General features: G+C 38.7%; 3 protein-coding genes and 1 pseudogene across 3 annotated transcripts; all 4 read right to left on the bottom strand.

Moving 5' to 3' along the window:
• Nucleotides 1-290: 290 nt before the first annotated feature.
• On the bottom strand, nucleotides 291-1,901 carry LOC141841433 (putative UDP-rhamnose:rhamnosyltransferase 1). The gene has a single exon (XM_074729608.1). The coding sequence runs from the start codon at nucleotides 1,899-1,901 to the stop codon at nucleotides 513-515; it is 1,389 nt and encodes a 462-aa protein (XP_074585709.1). The 3' UTR covers nucleotides 291-512.
• A 2,610-nt stretch (nucleotides 1,902-4,511) lies between these two features.
• LOC141841496 (putative UDP-rhamnose:rhamnosyltransferase 1) lies at nucleotides 4,512-6,001 on the bottom strand. The gene has a single exon (XM_074729671.1). The coding sequence runs from the start codon at nucleotides 5,999-6,001 to the stop codon at nucleotides 4,613-4,615; it is 1,389 nt and encodes a 462-aa protein (XP_074585772.1). The 3' UTR covers nucleotides 4,512-4,612.
• Nucleotides 6,002-12,148: 6,147 nt separating this feature from the next.
• Nucleotides 12,149-13,775, bottom strand: LOC141841956 (putative UDP-rhamnose:rhamnosyltransferase 1). The gene has a single exon (XM_074730161.1). It carries the CDS (start codon nucleotides 13,741-13,743, stop codon nucleotides 12,352-12,354), a length of 1,392 nt encoding a protein of 463 aa, XP_074586262.1. The 5' UTR covers nucleotides 13,744-13,775; the 3' UTR covers nucleotides 12,149-12,351.
• A 2,469-nt stretch (nucleotides 13,776-16,244) lies between these two features.
• On the bottom strand, nucleotides 16,245-17,823 carry LOC141841467 (putative UDP-rhamnose:rhamnosyltransferase 1; annotated as a pseudogene).
• Nucleotides 17,824-19,233: the final 1,410 nt, after the last annotated feature.

The raw sequence follows: 19,233 nt of genomic DNA, 5'->3' as shown, positions 1-19,233 counted from the left end.
AAGAGAGGATGGGGGGTGCGGTGTCAGAGGAGGGTGGAAAAGCAATTTACCTCCCACAATCATCTGTTCGTTATCGTCATAATTGCTAGATTTTTTCTCAGTCGAGTCGCAGAGTTTCTCAGTCGAGATGATTTTAGGTCAGGTATAACTTCTTTCTGAATTCCTATCCGTCGTGTTTGTCTACTCATGCTGTAACAATGTTTCTTATCTCGTAATCGTCGAATATGCTGCAGATATCACGGAACCTAATTACCTTTGAGGAGCACCATCTTAATTCTATACGAGCAACTTGGAAATATCTTACAAGGCAGGGAATCGTCTTAGTTTGTTATACATTAATTAATATAAAAACAACGCAATACAGGTACGTATATGATGAAGTCCTCAAACAGATTGCAGAAATTAAATTGAAATGATTCAGATGGCAGAATTATTGAGAACTAGCTACTTGCAGTTCATGGAGCTTGATGTTTTTTGTTTTTTTTTTTTTTGTCTCCCTTCGTTTGTACGTTTTACCCTTTTGATCTCAGTCGTTGGATGAAGTTGTCCACGTAGGACTCATGCAGCTCCGTGTCGGCAAAGACTTCCTGTAGCTTCTCTGCGTTCCTTCTGAACTCCTTCGCTTCCTCTTCCACCATTACTTTCCCTATAGCCATCGCCACGTCTTCTCCGGTGAACGACCCATCGGCCTCGTTCCTCGCCACCTCCTCTCCCACCTTCATCTCCGCGCACCACCGAGCGATCAGTCCGGTGTCCGCGATCAACGGCAGCATCACCATCGGGATCCCGAACTGGAGGCTCTCGTTCACCGAGCTGGATCCACAGTGCGTCAGGAAGGCCCCCACAGAATTGTGCCGGAGGATCTCCAGCTGCGGAACCCAACCTTCGATCACCAGCCCGTGGCAGTGGCGCCGAGCGCCGCCGCCTCCGCTCGTTCCCGAGCCGGATGGCTTTCTTACTGCCCAAAGAAACGGCGCAGCCGAGAGCTCCAGCCCGGAGGCTAGCTCTCGCTCCTGCTCTGCGCTCAGTGTCACCTCACTCCCTATCGCGACGTAGACGACGCTCCTCGGCAGTTGCTCGCTCAGCCACCGGAGGATGGTCGTCGACGACGACGACTCCGCTTCAGCGTGCGATGCTAGTTCGTCCGCTGGCGTGGGCAGCAGGCCGACCGGCACGACGTCGACGGCGCAAAATCGCGCCGCGACGAGCGATAGCCAAGAGGATTCAAGCTCGAAGCAGCTCCGGAAGGCGACCAAGTTGCTCGATTTCAGAACAGAGGTGGCGCGTTGCGAGATGCTGATGCCGGAGGCGTTGTCTCGGTACACCCGGATCACGTCCTTGGCCTCGTGGAGGCGGAAGGCGATGGTGGTCGGAAACGGGACGCTTTCCGGTGGCTCGGTGAGCTCCTCGGGAGTCGGCGGCGATGCCTTCCTGGTGCGCTTCTCGCGGAAAAAGAACAGACTCGAGGCGCGAAGAATACAGAAAAAGGCACAGGGGACGTTGAGCTCAGCGGCGATGGCCGGCGCCCAATGCTGGCAGAAGTCGAGGATCACCCAGTCTGGCTTTGTCGACCGGAGGAAGCACTCGAAGGGACTCTGCAGCCCGTCGAGCGCCTTCATCAAGTACTGAACTTGGTCCGGAAGGAGGTCATTGGTGGACTCAGCGTCGGGCGGGAGGTGTTCGACCGGCGGCAAAGGTAAGGGGACGAAGTCAATGAACGGTGCGAGGTCGGGAGGGAGTTTGGGGAGGCGGGCGATGTTTCTCGGGGTGGAGAGGAAGGAGACGCGGTGGCGGCGCTTGGCTAGCGACTTGGAGAGGCGGAGAAAGGGGAGCATGTGGCCGAAGGCGAGCCAGGGGAAGACGGCGATGTGAAGAGAAGCTCCATTTCCGTGATCCGCCATGATCGGAAACATGTACAGAGGAGGAGATGCAACAATGATTTATAAGATCGATCACACATGTGAAAATTTTATTCCAACAGTTTAGCAAAATGCTCTTTCTTTCAAATTTTAAGACTTTTGATTCATCAAAAAAGGTAAACCGTTTTAGAATATATTATGAGTACAATTTAACTCTAATATCACTACAAATTAAAAGAATTTTTGCACTTTAATTAAGAAAAAATTACAATTTATATATATAAAACTTTCCAGCATAATTTTAAAAAGAATATCCTTTTAAAATGACTTATTTATTGCACACTATTTGATATTATTATATCATATCATATTTTTTTAAATTGATTTCATCTAATTATATGGACAGAGTAATTATTATAGTTATAGTTCCTAATTATTATAATATAAATATTATTGAATAAAATAAAAAATTTATATTTTAATAATTATAAAATCATAATTATTATAATTTTATAATATAAATATTATTAAATAAGATAAATTTATATTATAATAATCATAAATTTATAATTATCATAATGTAAATATTATTGAATGGATTAAATCCACTTAATCGATTCAAAGTTAATATATACCTAAGATAAAAGATAATAATATTAAATATTATATGTGAGATTAGCTATATTATTATTATTTATTTTAAGAGAAAAATTGACAAGACGAGAGACACTACTTTAATATTTGTCGGTCTCAGACATGTCCATGGCACTTATTGTACGGAAAGCTTTATTTTAATTGAAGGACAGGACATGACATGACATGACATGACAGCTGTAAGGATAACTTTATTTTAACTGAGAGAGAGACCACTGTACGAAAAACTTTATTGTAATTAAAGGGCTCTTCTCCTTCTTTCCTATCTTAACTTCTTAAGTAGGACCTTAAATTAAATTAGATAAAACGGAGTCAAATTTCATAATCTTTAAATTTATTTGATAAATTAATTAAGGCAGTCGAATTTAAAATAAATTAAAATTTTAAAATGATTATTTTATTTTTTATAAGCGTTAGTTTTATTTAAATTTGACATAGCGTTCAAATCAACTTACCATTCAAATTTATTTAATTAATTATTAAATTTGATAGTATAAATTTATTTATTAAATTTAAATTTTATTTTTATTCAATATGTTAATAAAATTTTTATTAATAATTATATTATTCACGAGCTGCGCATAAATATTCAAATTTATTTATCTAATTTAATAATTTTTTTAAATTTATTTATTTAATTGACAATAAATATAAAAAAATTCTTATTTAGTTCAATATCAAATTTATTCATTAATATTTGATTGCTCCATTTTTACAAGGGGTAAATATTCATTTAAAAATTGAATTTATCTAATTGAATTGATTGAATTCCAATTAATTAGTTTTTTATAAATAAAATTGATCGAATTTTATTATTAAAATTAAATAAATTAATAAAAAATCTATTTAATTTAATTAAATATTAAATTAATTAAAACTTTTTATCAATCCATTGATATTAAATAATCGAGTTGATTTAATTTAGTAGCGGAGTTATACAATAATTGTCCGATTCAAATGTAACAATTGACTACTCATAATATAACATTCAATTAATATCGATTTGATTTAATCAATTTAATCAAATTTTAAAAGTTTAAAATCAACATGATTAAATCAAAATAATTAATTTTTTTTAAATAATCAAATTTCTAAATTAACTGGACTTCTTAATTCAATGGATTTGGTGAGTTATTTAGATTTTATTCATTCCTATTTTCTTATGCAAATAATAATAATAATAATAAAAAGAGAGTAGATGTTATACCACCACTCCAAAGGTCACAATTGCTTTATTTTCTACGACCACAAATGAAATGAAAACGCTTTCCCATTAGTTTATAACTGTCTAAGGCCACGAAGAGCACAACCTCTTGAATTGCTGGCTCATTGAGTCACAATTAATCAGAGTTAGATATATCAATCGAGCCACATCGAGTCACCAACCTCACAAGGGGTACAAAGGTTCTCATATTTGACTAAGACGTAGATTCAATCCAATTTCAACAAATGAAATCTTACTTTAAAGTTTGTGAGTTTAAAATTTAAGATCAAATGAAAGCTTAGATAAGTCATTTTTCAAATTAATTTATACATAAATATTAAAACATATCTAATTCAAAGTTCGATGAGACATTGAAAAGGCTTGTTGAATGATGTCCTTTTCATAAGTTCTAGTTCCTCCTCTTCTTGAGCAATATTCTTTTCTGTCATAATCAACTATAATTTTTTGATTTACTTTCTTATATATGATCGTGCAATTAATTATGTGGAACCATTGAAATTATGAATTTCACCTTTTACATAAGAGTTTCTCCTCTCCAGAATGTCTTCTAAGTCAAGGTTACTATGAACAACTAGTGGATAAAACTCTAATGATTTGTGAGGAAATGTACGTCAAGCTTGGCCTGTCCAGTGAGTTCACTCGGGTCCGTTGAGTTACTTCATGGTTCATTAACTCATTCGGTCTGCTCAGACTCGCTCAATTTGCATAATCGTTTGTTATGCTTCGATACAATATTAAAACATAAAGTCCTCAAACAAATTGCAGAAATTAAATTGAAATGATTCAGATGGCAGAATAAATTATTAAGAGCTTATTGCATGAAATCCATGGAGCTTGATGTTTTTTTTTGGTGTCTCCCTTCATGTTTTACGTTTTACCCTTTTGATCTCAGTCGTTGGATGAAGTTATCCACGTAGGACTCATGGAGCTTCGTGTCGGCGACGACTTCCTGTTGCTTCTCTGCGTTCCTTCTGAACTCCTTCGCTTCCTCCTCCACCATTACCTTCCTTATAGCAATCGCCACGTCTTCTCCGGTGAACGACCCATCGGCCTCGTTCCTCGCCACCTCCTCTCCCACCTTCATCTCCGAGCACCACCGAGCGATCAGTCCGGTGTCGATGATCGACGGCAGCATCACCAGCGGGAGCCCGAACTGGAGGCTCTCGATCACCGAGCTGTATCCACAATGCGTCAGGAAGGCCCCTACAGAATTGTGCCGGAGGATCTCCAGCTGCGGAACCCAACCTTCGATCACCAGCCCGTGGCAGTGGCGCCGAGCGCCGCCGCCTCCGCTCGTTCCTGAGCCGGATGGCTTTCTTACTGCCCAAAGAAACGGCACCGCCGAGAGCTCCAGCCCGGAGGCCAGATATCGCTCCTGCTCTGCGCTCAGTGTCGCCTCACTCCCTATCGCGACGTAGACGACGCTCCTCGGCAGTTGCTCGCTCAGCCACCGGAGGATGGTCGTCGTCGACGACGACTCCGCTTCAGCTTGCGATGCCAGTTCGTCCGCCGGCGTGGGCAGCAGGCCGACCGGCACGACGTCGCCAGCGCAAAATCGCGCCTCGAAGAGCGATAACCAAGGGGATTCATGCTCGAAGCAGCTCCGGAAGGCGACCAAGTTGCTCGATTTCACGACAGAGGTGACGCGTTGCACGTCGCTGATGCCGGAGGCGTTGTCTCGGTACGCCCAGATCATGCCCTTGGCCTCGTGGAGGCGCAAGGCCATGGTGGTCGGAAACGGGACGCTTTCCGGCGGCTTGGTGAGCTCCTCGGGAGTCGACGACGATGTCATCTTGGTGCCCTTCTCGAAGAGAAAGAACAAACTCGAGGCGCGAAGAATACAGAAACACCCACAGGGGACGTTGAGCTCAGCGGCGATGGCCGGCGCCCAATGCTGGCAGAAGTCGAGGATCACCCAGTCTGGCTTTGTGGACCGGAGGAAGCACTCGAAGGGACTCTGCAGCCCGTCGAGCGCCTTCTTCAAGTACTGAATTTGGTCCGGAAGGAGGTCATTGGTGGACTCGGCGTCGGGCGGGAGGTGTTCGACGAGCGGCAAAAGTAAGGGGACGAAGTCAATGAGCGGTGCGGCATCGGGAGGGAGTTTGGGGAGGCGGGCGATGTTTCTCGGGGTGGAGAGGAAGGAGACGCGGTGGCGTCGCTTGGCCAGAGACTTGGAGAGGCGGAGAAAGGGGAGCATGTGGCCGAAGGCGAGCCAGGGGAAGACGGCGATGTGAAGAGAAGCTCCATCTCCGTGATCCGCCATGATCGGAACCAAAGGCGGAGACGGCAACAGTAATTTATAATATGTGAAAATTTTATTCCAACATTTTAGCAAAATGCTCTGTCAAATTTTAAGACTTTTGATTCATCAAAAACAGTTAAACCGTTTTAGAACATATTAGGAGGACAATTTAACTCTAGTATCACTACAAATTAAAAGAGTGTTTGCAGTTTTAATTATGAAAAAAATTACAATTGATATACAAAAAATTTTCAAGCGTAATTTTAAGAAAAATGTCTATTTTGCTTAATTCTAAAACTTGTATTTGTCTAGGATTGATGCTACTAAAAATGTTTACAAGAAAAATATGGTATCCAAATACATGATTGATCGCCCTCGACGTGGACTGATTCGAGTAATTGATTAAAAACACTTGGGCAAGAATTAAATGGATGGCACATTAATTAAAAGGACGTCTCACTCCATTAATTCTTTTAAAAACGTAATATTTATAATTTAGTGCACTGTTTGATTTTATTATAGCATGCCACATTTGTTATATTTTGAATCAGTTTCGGCAATTAATTATATGAACATCATAAATTTTCATTATAATAGTTATTATAATATTATAGTAATTATGTTTTCATAATTATTATTGTAATTATGATCATAATAAGTTATAATTATTATAATATAAATATTATTTGAGAAGATAAGTATTGATTAAAAACAAGGGACGAGGCACAACTTTAATTTTTGTCCAAGTTTGGTCCAAACGTGGCCTTGTCCATGGCAATTATTGTACGGAAAACTTTATTTTAATTGAGGACAGCTAAAACTTTATTTTTATTGGGGGCCCGCTGTAGGGAAAACTTTATTGTAAATAAAGGGCTGTCCGCCTCCTTTCCTATCTTAAGTTTGCACCGTAATTGTCCCCGGGGTAATGGTGCAATGGTAGGACATCCAGATTGTAACTCAGGGACCCGCGGTTCGATCCCTAGCTACGGCGTATTTGCAGGAATTTTCCTCCAAATGGGGAACACAATCAAAGGATGCTGGGCATCTGGATTGGCCGCCGTATGCACTTCCCGATTTACCCTGGTGATCGGTGGGAAACTTCCGTGGGACCGGGCCGACCACCTCCAGAGATGTTGGCTACTGGGATTATCATTTTTTTTTAAGTTTGCACCGTAATCTCCGGACCAATGGTGCAACGGTAGGACATTCGGGTTGTGACCCAAGGATCCATGGTTCGATCCCCAGCTACGGTGTATTTGTAAAAATTTTCTTTCAAATGGGGAACACAATCAAAGGATGCTAGACATCTGGATTGGCCGCCGTATGCGCTTCCCGATTTACCCTGGTGGTCGGTGGGAAACTTCCGTGGGACCGAATCAGCCACCCCCAGGGATTGAATCCATGAGACTGATTGGGATTTATCATCATTTTTTTTAAGTTAGCACCGTAAATAAATAAAACTGAGTCTTTCTACGTTCAAGTCTTCGGTTCTGAGTCCCGTGACACGTTTTGACATCGATCGGTAAATATCGATCGATAATGTCCTTTCTATGGTGGTATTATAATTTTTTAATTTATTTTTTCATATATAATCATAGAATCAATCGTATAAAATTGTTGAAGTGGTAAATTTCATTTTTTATGGAAGTGTTTAAGTTGATTTGATAATTAAATTAATTAAGTGATCGAACTTAAAATAAATTAAAATTTTAAAATGATTATTTTTGGCTTGTTTTATTTTTTTAATGAGTTTTAATTTTATTTAAGTTTGATTTAAATTTATCGGGCTCTTAATTTAAATTTATTTAATTATTTAAAATTTTTATATTATAAATTTATTTAGAGTTTGATAATATAAATTTATTTTTTATTTTTTAAAAAATATTTCGTATATTAATAAGAATTTTATTGATGATATGATTCACAAGTATTATTCAGGAATATTAACAAATTAAATATAAATATATTTAAATTTATTTATTTAATTTAATAAATTATTTAAATTTATTTATTTAATTAATTTTGTATGTATTGAACAAATATAAATAAGTTATTATCAAATTGAATATCAAATTTGTTCATGAATATTTAATTCATTTACAAATTAAGGTCGAGAGCACAACCTCTTGAATTGCTAGTTCATTAAGTCACAGCATAGAGTCAAATTGGATAAGGATTGATGACCAACTTCACAAGGGAACAAAGGTGCTCATATTTGACTAAGACTCGGATTCAATTCAATTTCAACAAATGAAATCTTACTTTAGAGTTTGTGATCGAGTTTAGTCGGAATTTAAGATCAAATTTAAGGTGCAATGAGACATTGAAAAGGCTCGTCTACTAATGACTCTTAAAATAGCTTTATAAATTTAAATGAGTTAAGATAGGCCTCTAATATCTCTGGTTATTAATAAATTAAGAGGCAATGACATTAATATTAATTAATTTATGAGGCTGACACATCAATTTTCATCACCCGAGTCCACTTCTGATTGACCCAAATCATTTTCATATAACGTTCCCGAGCAGTTTGTTGATCTCTTCGCAAATCCCCAATTGAAAATTTAATTTTTTTTCATGGTATAGAGAGACGATGGCCATGAAAGTCGTCAGGAAGGGGTATTACGTGATGACATTATATGAAGACGAAGTGTCCACAACTGTGAATGGAAACATACGAGTCTTCTAAATAGGATCTTTGTTGAGTGAGAAGAGTAGAACTAGTTGTCCCAATGGTCGGACTACATATCCTATAAATATGAATAAAGCGATGGATATCCCATCCAAGTTAGTCTCTTCTAAATGCATTTGCTCTTAGACCTGTTTCATAGAATATTTACTAAAATTCATAAGAACTCAAGCCACCTCAGAATTGACGATCTCTATCCAAATTACCATAGCATTATTTTGAGAAAATAAGACTCCCTCCAAATCATCATAACAAATGATATAGGGGTGCAAACCGAGATACAGGTTGTCCTCAATGGTCATGCTTTCCCTTCAATAGTGAGTCTTCCTTACTAGATTAGAATTTCCATCAATGGCTCCTCCAACGATCACATTAATAACACCTCAGGTAAGAAGAACCATCTGTTATTTCTCCTTATTATTTCGTTCTATGGGTCCAAAGACTAAGTCACGTAAAGGCAGTCCTGGGCTAGGTTATAGCCCAACTCTTACGTAGCTCAATACTTGTAATAATTTCAAACTAAATCGATTGGTATAATTTTTCAAACTAGATCAATTGGTATAATTTTTCATTGCATTGCATGTATATCCATACACAATCCCGTACTGTACATTTATTATCTATATAAATTTTATTAAGGATTGAATTTTTAATAAAAATTGAAAGTGTGTGATTTAAAATTGAATTAGGATCGAATAAAATTATTGGGTATGCATGAAGATAAGAACTATGTTCATCCAAATCGGAGTTGTTTGACTAAGTTATGATCGAATAAAATATAATTGGATTAAACTGGTTCAATTGATTTAAAACAAATTAAGAAATTTTTAAAAAGTTTATTTTCGCCTCTCTTTGCTTTTTATTCTCTTTCACATGAGCAATCTCACTTCCATTGCCTCACGTGCAAGTCTTAACGTATTGACTTTTTCTTTTTATCTTCTCCTTGACTCCTTCCTTCTCTGTGTTTTTTTACTTCCCAATCGTAGTTTAGTTAGTTTCTCTCTTCTCTAACACCTATTCTCGTTTCTTCTTTCTCTTCTCAAGAGTAATAATTTTCCTTCTTCACTTTCTTTTGTCATTTTTCAACTGACGAATAGCAACCCTAATCCTTCTTTATCATCGGAGCTAGTAGAGATTATTATCAAAAAATGATAAGAGTTTCATTCTCTTTTCTTCATCTTTATTTATTTATTTTGTTAAACAATATAATAATATAATATAATCATGATTTTTAAATTATATATAATTTATTATTATTTTAATAATAATAATATATAATTTATTATATTACGTTTAAGTACATCCAATATATTAATTAATTTATAGATAGAGTCCCAAGGGAAATTATATGGAGAATTCTAGAAAAGAGGGGTGTTAGCGTAGTATATATTGACCTAATTAAGGATATGTATGAGGAAGTAACGACTAGAGTGAAGACTTCAGGCGGATTAACTGAAGCATTTCCAATAAAGATAGGGTTACATCAAGGGTCAGCTCTAAGTCCTTATCTTTTTACACTAATCATGGATGAACTTACTGGACATATTTAAGATACCGTACCATGGTGCATGTTGTTTGTAGATGATATTGTATTGGTAGATGAGACACGTGAGGGAGTAAATGCTAAATTAGAATCTTGGCGAGAAACACTAGAAGAGAAAGGTTTTAGGCTTAGTAGAGTAAAGACAGAATATATGGAATTTAAGTTTAGCAATATTGAACGTAGTGAGACAAGTATTAAAATAGGAGATGATGAGTTGTCTGAAACTGAGAGTTTTAACTATTTAGGATCATTTTTGCAAGCCGATGGAGGGATTGAGAGAGATGTCTTACATAGAATACAAACAGGATGGTTGAAGTGGAGGAGAGCATCAGGTGTTTTATGTGATCGTAAAGTGCCTCTAAAACTTAAAGGAAAGTTCTATAAAACGGCAATTAGACCTGCCATGTTATATGGCGCTGAATGTTGGACTATGACTCGAGCACAAGAGCAAAAGATGAGAGTTGCGGAGATGAGGATGTTAAGATGGATGTGTGGACATACGAAGATGGACAGAATAAGAAATGAGAGCATTAGAGAGAAAGTTGGAGTTGCATCTATTGAGTGAAAACTCCGTGAGACACGTTTAAGGTGGTACGGACATATACTTAGACGACCGATAAATGCTCCAGTTAGGCGGTGTGAAACTATAACAAATACGCATATCAAACGAGGGCGAGGTAGACCAAAAAAGACTTGGTTAGCAACAATAAAACAAGATAAAATTTATTTAAATATAAATGATGATATAATAGGAGATAGAGCTCAATGACGTAAAAGGATCCATATAGCCGACCCCACTTAGTGGGATAAGGCTTGGTTGTTGTTGTTGTTGTTGATAGATTCGTGTTTGTACATGTCAGAATACTGCTACCGAGCCCTTTTATATTTTCTGAGTTTGGTCCCTTGGTACGAATACGATAGGGGTGTGAGTGATAAGGAGCTGCCTGCACCTCAACTTCTCCTTACTCCAAAAGCAATTGAAGTGGAATGTGTTTCCTTGATTCTCTTTATCTACGGGTAGAGACTCGACTCTTGTAGGCTTGGGTACGTGGTGTTGCCATACTCCATATTCATAAGGATATATAGGAGGATGTCTGTCTGAGCACCTACTGATCTGTAGGGTCTGTTCTTGAACGAACATTGTTTTAATGGCTTCGATAGTCAGCGTTCCAGGATGTCTCAACCGAGGAGGTTGGAACCACATCGGGTGGACTTGGGCCACTCGGGACAAACCTTCTCCGTGATGTGATGTGATGTGATGTGATCCTCCTCCCACATTAATCATCTGTTCGTTGTTGTCATAATTGCTAGAATATTTTTTCTACATTGATATATACTTTTGAGCTCGCCCCAACAATTCATGGTAAGCCATCTTCAACGAGGATTTCCTCGGAAAAACTTTTCCTCCTTCAAGCTTTGTGAAAAGAACGTAATTAATTAATATCTTTGAAATAGCTGCAGATGACGCCTCCAGGGCTATTTTTTGTGAATTTCTGGAATATCCACCCTCAAATATTCAATCGGGTGTTGCTTCATATTAAACAAGTTGAGAGACTTTTGTTGATATCTTTTGCAACTCAGAAAATAATGAGAGAAATTAAGCAGTGCATAATTCACAAGATATATCAGCAATCGTGGAGGAAAAAGTATTAAACCACGTACGGCACTATATATTGAGTTGGGCCAAGTGCTTTTAGAACGTACGTGGATGGCCAAGCACTCCTAGCCTTCTCTGTATCGAGTGAATTAAGGAGGGGTTACTTTGGCTTCTACTTCTTTCTGAATTCCTATCCGTCGTGTTTGTCTACGCATGCTAAACCAATGTTTCTTATCTCGTATTCGTCGAATATGCTGCAGATATGAGATATCACGGAACCTAATTACCTTTGAGGAGCACCATCTTAATTCTATACGAGCAACTTGGAAATATCTTACAAGGCAGGGAATCGTCTTAGTTTGTTATATATGTTTCGATACAATATAAAAACAACGCAATACATGCAGGTATATGATGAAGTCCTCAAACAGATTGCAGAAATTAAATTGACATGATTCAGATGGCAGAATAAATTATTAAGAGCTTCTCATGGAGCTTGATGTTTTTTTTTTTTTTTGTTGTCTCCCTTCATGTTTTACGTTTTACCCTTTTGATCTCAGTCGTTGGATGAAGTTGTCCACGTAGGACTCATGGAGCTTCGTGTCGGCGAAGACTTCCTGTAGCTTCTCTGCGTTGCTTCTGAACTCCCTCGCTTCCTCTTCCACCATTACCACCTTCCTTATAGCCATCGCCACGTCTTCTCCGGTGAACGACCCATCGGCCTCGTTCCTCGCCACCTCCTCTCCCACCTTCATCTCCGCGCACCACCGAGCGATCAGTCCGGTGTCCGCGATCAACGGCAGCATCACCATCGGGAGCCCGAACTGGAGGCTCTCGTTCACCGAGCTGGATCCACAGTGCGTCAGGAAGGCCCCCACAGAATTGTGCTGGAGGATCTCCAGCTGCGGAACCCAACCTTCGATCACCAGCCCGTGGCAGTGGCGCCGAGCGCCGCCGCCTCCGCTCGTTCCCGAGCCGGATGGCTTTCTTACTGCCCAAAGAAACGGCGCAGCCGAGAGCTCCAGCCCGGAGGCTAGCTCTCGCTCCTGCTCTGCGCTCAGTGTCACCTCACTCCCTATCGCGACGTAGACGACGCTCCTCGGCAGTTGCTCGCTCAGCCACCGGAGGATGGTCGTCGTCGACGACGACTCCGGTTCTGCGTGCGATGCTAGTTCGTCCGCCGGCGTGGGCAGCAGGCCGACCGGCACGACGTCGCCGGCGCAAAATCGCGCCGCGAAGAGCGATAGCCAAGAGGATTCAAGCTCGAAGCAGCTCCTGAAGGCGACCAAGTTGCTCGATTTCAGGACAGAGGTGGTGCGTTGCATGATGCTGATGCCGGAGGCGTTGTCTCGGTACAACCGGATCACGCCCTTGGCCTCGTGGAGGCGGAAGGCGATGGTGGTCGGAAACGGGACGCTTTCCGGTGGCTCGGTGAGCTCCTCGGGAGTCGGCGGCGATGTCATCCTGCTGCTCTTCTCGAGGAAAAAGAACAGACTCGAGGCGCGAAGAATACAGAAAGACGCACAGGGGACGTTCAGCTCAGCGGCGATGGCCGGCGCCCAATGCTGCCAGAAGTCGAGGATCACCCAGTCTGGCTTTGTCGACCGGAGGAAGCACTCGAAGGGACTCTGCAGCCCGTCGAGCGCCTTCATCAAGTACTGAACTTGGTCCCGAAGGAGGTCATTGGTGGACTCGGCGTCGGGCGGGAGGTGTTCGACCGGCGGCAAAGGTAAGGGGACGAGGTCAATGAGCGGTGCGAGGTCGGGAGGGAGTTTGGGGAGGCGGGCGATATTTCTCGGGGTGGAGAGGAAGGAGACGCGGTGGCGGCGCTTGGCTAGCGACTTGGAGAGGCGGAGAAAAGGGAGCATGTGGCCGAAGGCGAGCCAGGGGAAGACGGCGATGTGAAGAGAAGCTCCATTTCCGTGATCCGCCATGATTGGAAACAGAGTAGGAGATGCGATACTAATTTATAAGATCACACATTTTTAGCAAAATGCTCTGTCAAATTTTAAGACTTTTGATTCATTAAAAAAAGTTAAACCGTTTTAGAACATATTAGGAGTACAATTTAACCGTAATATCACTAGAAATTAAAAGAGTTTTTTCACTTTAATTAAGAAAAGAATTACAATTGATATACAAAAAATTTTCAAGCATAATTTTAATAAAAATGTCTATTTTGCTTAATTCTAAAACTTGTATTTGTCTAGGATTGATGCTACTAAAAAATGTTTACAAGAAAAATATGGTATCCAAATACATGATTGATCGCCCTCGACCTGGACTGATTTGAGTAATTGATTAAAAACACTTGGGCAAGAATTAAATGGCTGGCACATTAATTAAAAGGACGTCTCACTCCATTCATTCTTTTAAAATGTAATATTTATAATTTACTTCACTGTTTGATTTTATTACATCATGCCAAATTTGTTAAACTTTGAATCAGTTTCGGGAATTCAATTATATGGACATGATAAATTTTTATTATAATAGTTATTATATTATTATTATTATTATGATCATAATAATTTATAATTATTATATATAAATATTGTCGGACAAGATAAGTTTTTATTAGAGTAGTTATAAAATTATAATTATTATAATATTATAATTTGGAAACTATTTAAATCGGTTAAATCCACTTAATCCTTCGAGTAGGATCTAATAGAAAGGATAAGAGATAATATTAAATATTATATGTGAGGGTAGCTACCTTATTATTTTACTAGAAAAGCCGACAACAAGTGTGTCTTTCGATTAAAAACTAAAAAAAGGGTCGAGGCACAACTTTAATTTTTGTCCAATGTGGCCTTGGTCATGACACTTATTGTACGGAATATTTTATTTTAATTGAAAGACAGCTGTAAGAAAAACTTCATTTTATTTTAATGGAGGACAGCTGTAAGTAAAAGTTTATTTTAACTGAGGACGTCCATTGAATTAGTTTATACGAAATAAATTTATTATAATGAATAAAGATCGATAAAATAAAGATAATATCCTCTCTCAATTACAGCTTTCCTCATATATATATATATATATATATATATATAAGTATTTAAGTTTGTTTGATAAATTAATTAAATAATCAAATTTAAAATAAATTAAAATTTTAAAATAATTATTTTTGATTTGACTTATTTTTTTTGAGTAATGAGTTTTAGTTTTATTAAGTTTAATTTAAATTTGATTCCTTTAGATATTATCTAGTTTTTAATTTAAATTTATTTAATTATTTAAAATTTTTATATTATAAATTTATTTAGTTGATTATTAAGTTTGATGATATAAATTTATTTATTATTATTTTTTAAAATAAAATATTTAATATATTGATAAGAATTTTATTTATGAATATGATTCATAAATATTATTTATTAATATTGTTCGTGAACATTAATAAACGGAACACAAATGTATTCAAATTTATTTATTTAATTTCATGAGTTATTCAAGTTTGTTTATTTAATTAATTAATCTTGTATTGAATAAATATAATTAAACAAACTCTTATCAAATTGAATATCAAATTTGTTTGTGAACATTTGATTTATTTATAAACTGTTTAAAGTCACGAAGAGCACAACCTCTTGAATTGCGAGCTCACTAAGTCTCAAAACAAATCAGAGTTAAATGTATCAATAGAGCCAGATCGGATCAAAGACTGATGACCAAATTCACAAGGGGCACAAAGGTGATCAATTTGACTATGACTCAGATTCAATCCAATTTTAACAAATGAAATCTTACTTTAGAGTTTGTGAATTTAGTCGGAATTTAAGATCAAATGAAAGCTTAGATAAGCTATTTTTTTAATTTATACATAAATATTAAAGCATATCTAATTCAAAATGTTTTATTTTTTTAATTTATACATAAATATTAAAGATGATGAGACATTATTAAAGATATAGATATGATGAGACATTGAATAGATAGGCTAACTTGTTGATGTCCTTTTCATATGTTCGAGTTCCTCCTCTCCAGCTCTCGAGGCATAGCTGAGTTGGTTACGACACAACAGACTTGCAAAAGAGGACAAGGGTTCGAATCCTGGCGAAGTCAGACAATATCCTCCTACGTCGTGACCAACTGCAGTTTCTCGATTTACTTTCTCACAAATGATTGTAGGGCCGATCGTGTGGGGACCACTAAGGTGGCGGATTCCACTTTTTTTTTTTTTTTTTTTTTGCTTAAGAGTTCCTCTTCTCCAATGTCTTCCAAGTCAAGGTTACGATGAGCTGCTAACGGATTAAACTTCAATGGTCCACTAGGAAATATACGTCAAGGTTGGCCTGTCTAGTTAGTTCACTCGGCTCTGTTGAATTACTTCTTGGTTCATTAACTCGTTTGCTCCGCTCAGACCCGCTCAATTTGCATTATCGTTTGTTATCCTTCAATACATTATTAAAACATAAAGTCTCAAACAGATTGCAGAAATTAAATTGAAATGATTCAAATGGCAGAATAAATTATTAAGAGCTTCTCATGGAGCTTGATGGTTTTTTTTTTTTGTTGTTGTTGTCTCCCTTCATTTTTACGTTTTACCCTTTTGATCTCAGTCGTTGGATGAAGTTGTCCACGTAGGACTCATGGAGCTTCGTGTCGGCAAAGACCTCCCGTTGTTTCTCTGCGTTGCTTCTGAACGCCTTCCCTTCCTCTTCCACCATCACCTTCCTTATAGCCACAGCCACGTCTTCTCCGGTGAACGACCCATCGGCCTCGTTCATCGCCACCTGCTCTCCCACCTTCATCTCCGCGCACCACCGAGCGATCAGTCCGGTGTCCGCGATCCACGGCAGCATCACCAGCGGGAGCCCGAACTGGAGGGCCTCGATCACCGAACTGTATCCGCAGTGAGTCAGGAAGGCTCCCACAGAATTGTGCCGTAGGATCTCCAGCTGCGGAACCCAACCTTCGATCACCAGCCCGTGGCGGTGGCGCCGAGCGCCGCCGGCTCCGCTCGTTCCTGAGCCGGATGGCTTTTCTTACTGCCCAAAGAAACGGCGTCGCCGAGAGCTCCAGCCCGGAGGCCAGCTCTCGTTCCTGCTCTGCGCTCAGTGTCGCCTCACTCCCCATCGCGACGTAGACGACGCTCCTCGGCAGTTGCTCGCTCAGCCACCGGAGGATGGTCGTCGACGACGACGACGACTCCGCTTCAGCGTGCGATGCTAGTTCGTCCGCCGGTGTGGGCAGCAGGCCGACCGGCACGACGTCGCCGGCACAAAATCGCGCCGCGAAGAGCGATAGCCAAGAGGATTCATGCTCGAAGCAGCCCCGGAAGGCGACCAAGTTGCTGGATTTCAGGACAGAGGTGATGCGTTGCATGTCGCTGATTCCCGAGGCGTTGTCTCGGTACGCCCAGATCATGCCCTTGGCCTCGTGGAGGCGCAAGGCCACGGTGGTCGGAAACGGGACGCTTTCCGGCGGCTTGGTGAGCTCCTCAGGAGGCGACGACGATGTCGTCCGGTGGATATTGTCGCAGAAAAAAAATAAGGTCGAGATGCGAAAAATAGAGAAAAACGCACAGGGGACGTTGAGCTCAGCGGCGATGGCCGGCGCCCAATGCTGGCAGAAGTCGAGGATCACCCAATCTGGCTTTGTCGACCGGAGGAAGCACTCGAAGGGACTCTGCAGCCCGTCGAGCGCCTTCTTCAAGTACTGAACTTGGTCCGGAAGGAGGTCATTGGTGGACTCGGCGTCGGGCGGCAGCTGGTCGACCGGCGGCAAAGGTAAGGGGACGAAGTCAATGAACGGTGCGACATCGGGAGGGAGTTTGGGGAGGCAGGCGATGTTTCTCGGGGTGGAGAGGAAGGAGACGCGGTGGTGGCGCTTGGCCAGCGACTTGGAGAGGCGAAGAAAGGGGAGCATGTGGCCGAAGGCGAGCCAGGGGAAGACGGCGATGTGAAGAGAATCTCCATTTCCGTGATCCGCCATGATCGGAAACAGAGGAGGAGATGCAACACTAATTTATAAGATCACACATGTGAAAAATTTACTCCAAACAATTTAGCAAAATGCTCCATGAAATTTTAAAACTTTTGATTCATCAAAATAGTTAAACTTAGAAGTAAAATCTAACTCTTGAATCACTACAAAAGAATTTTTGCAGTTTAATTAAGAAAAAACACATACAATTTATATACAAAAAATTGTCAAGCATAATTTTATGAAAAATGTCTATTTTGCTTAATGGAAACTTGTATTGTTTAGGATTAATGCTACTACAATTTTGGTATCCAAAAAACATGATTAATTGCGTTGGACTGTTTTGAGTAATTGTTCAAAAATGATTTTTGTCTCCTTGTCTTAGTCGATGACAACGGTGGGCCTGTTAATTATACTCAACTTGCGGATAATTTTATTTTAATTGAGGGGCAAATATTAAAAAAATAGAGAGTAGGTTTTGTTTGAGCAAACGGTGGGCCTGTTAATTATACTCAACTTGTGGATAATTTTATTTTAATTGAGGGGCAAATATTAAAAAAAACAGAGAGTAGGTTTTGTTTTGCCAAACGGTGGATCTGTCAGCTGTAGTCGACTTGTCCATTACACCTTATTGTACGGACAACTTTATTTTAATTGAAGGTAAATACTTTGAAAACAAAAGAGTAGATTTTATTTTACCATACTCCAACTAGCTTAATTTCAACAATTCGAAATTGACCGTTGAAATATTATTCAAGATTATTATTTTTTATTTTAAAAAATTATAAATTTATAAAATATATAAAGGACTCGCTTTTTTTTTATTTTTTTGAAAATATAATTTTTTAAAATAAAAAAATAAAAAAAGATTTATATTTATTTCAATCTACTATGTATTCTTTTAGGATATAAGGAAAACAAAATCTAATTAGTTCGTATACCATTTTAGTTCGTTTACTATTTTATTATATTAAAAAATGTTATTGTTATTCATTTTTATTTCTTATTCTTTTAATATTAGTTATTCTATATCAAAGTTTTTTTAATATTTTTTTATAATTTTTATTTGATTATCAAATAATCTTTATACTTATAAAGAGTTAAAAAGATAAAATAGATCATCTTTCATTTAATATATTATTTTTAAAATTAAATATCTATTTTACTATAACAATTATATTGAATAAATTAACAATTTTTTTTTCTGATAAAAATTAATTTTTTTTGAATAATATCAAAATTCATCTTGCTATTTTGATGTCATTAAAATCAAAGAAGTCTGATATGTCTATTGATTACAATAAAATCTTTTAAGGAGATTGTCTCCCTTGAGCTTCACTCTATGAGTAATGTCCCTTAGATTTTCTCTGCCTATATAAAATAAGAGGCGAGGACTCTCTTCCCATTGTATCATCATCCTATCTCATTTACTTCACTTTATTTTTCATCATTTCTTTAATTCTATTCTATTATTTGTAAGCTTCATAATA

The sequence above is a fragment of the Curcuma longa genome, chromosome 11 (assembly GCF_044706935.1).
Source record: "Curcuma longa cultivar G26 ecotype Majalengka, Jawa Barat chromosome 11, ITB_CL_G26_1.1, whole genome shotgun sequence".
Lineage (NCBI taxonomy): Eukaryota > Viridiplantae > Streptophyta > Magnoliopsida > Zingiberales > Zingiberaceae > Curcuma > Curcuma longa.
This window is presented reverse-complemented; position numbering and strand designations above follow the sequence as displayed.

Excerpts from the sequence above, each read along its gene's own strand:
- LOC141841496 (XM_074729671.1), bottom strand. The coding sequence starts at position 6,001 with ATGGCGGATCACGGAGATGGAGCTTCTCTTCACATCGCCGTCTTCCCC.
- LOC141841433 (XM_074729608.1), bottom strand. The coding sequence starts at position 1,901 with ATGGCGGATCACGGAAATGGAGCTTCTCTTCACATCGCCGTCTTCCCC.
- LOC141841956 (XM_074730161.1), bottom strand. The coding sequence starts at position 13,743 with ATGGCGGATCACGGAAATGGAGCTTCTCTTCACATCGCCGTCTTCCCC.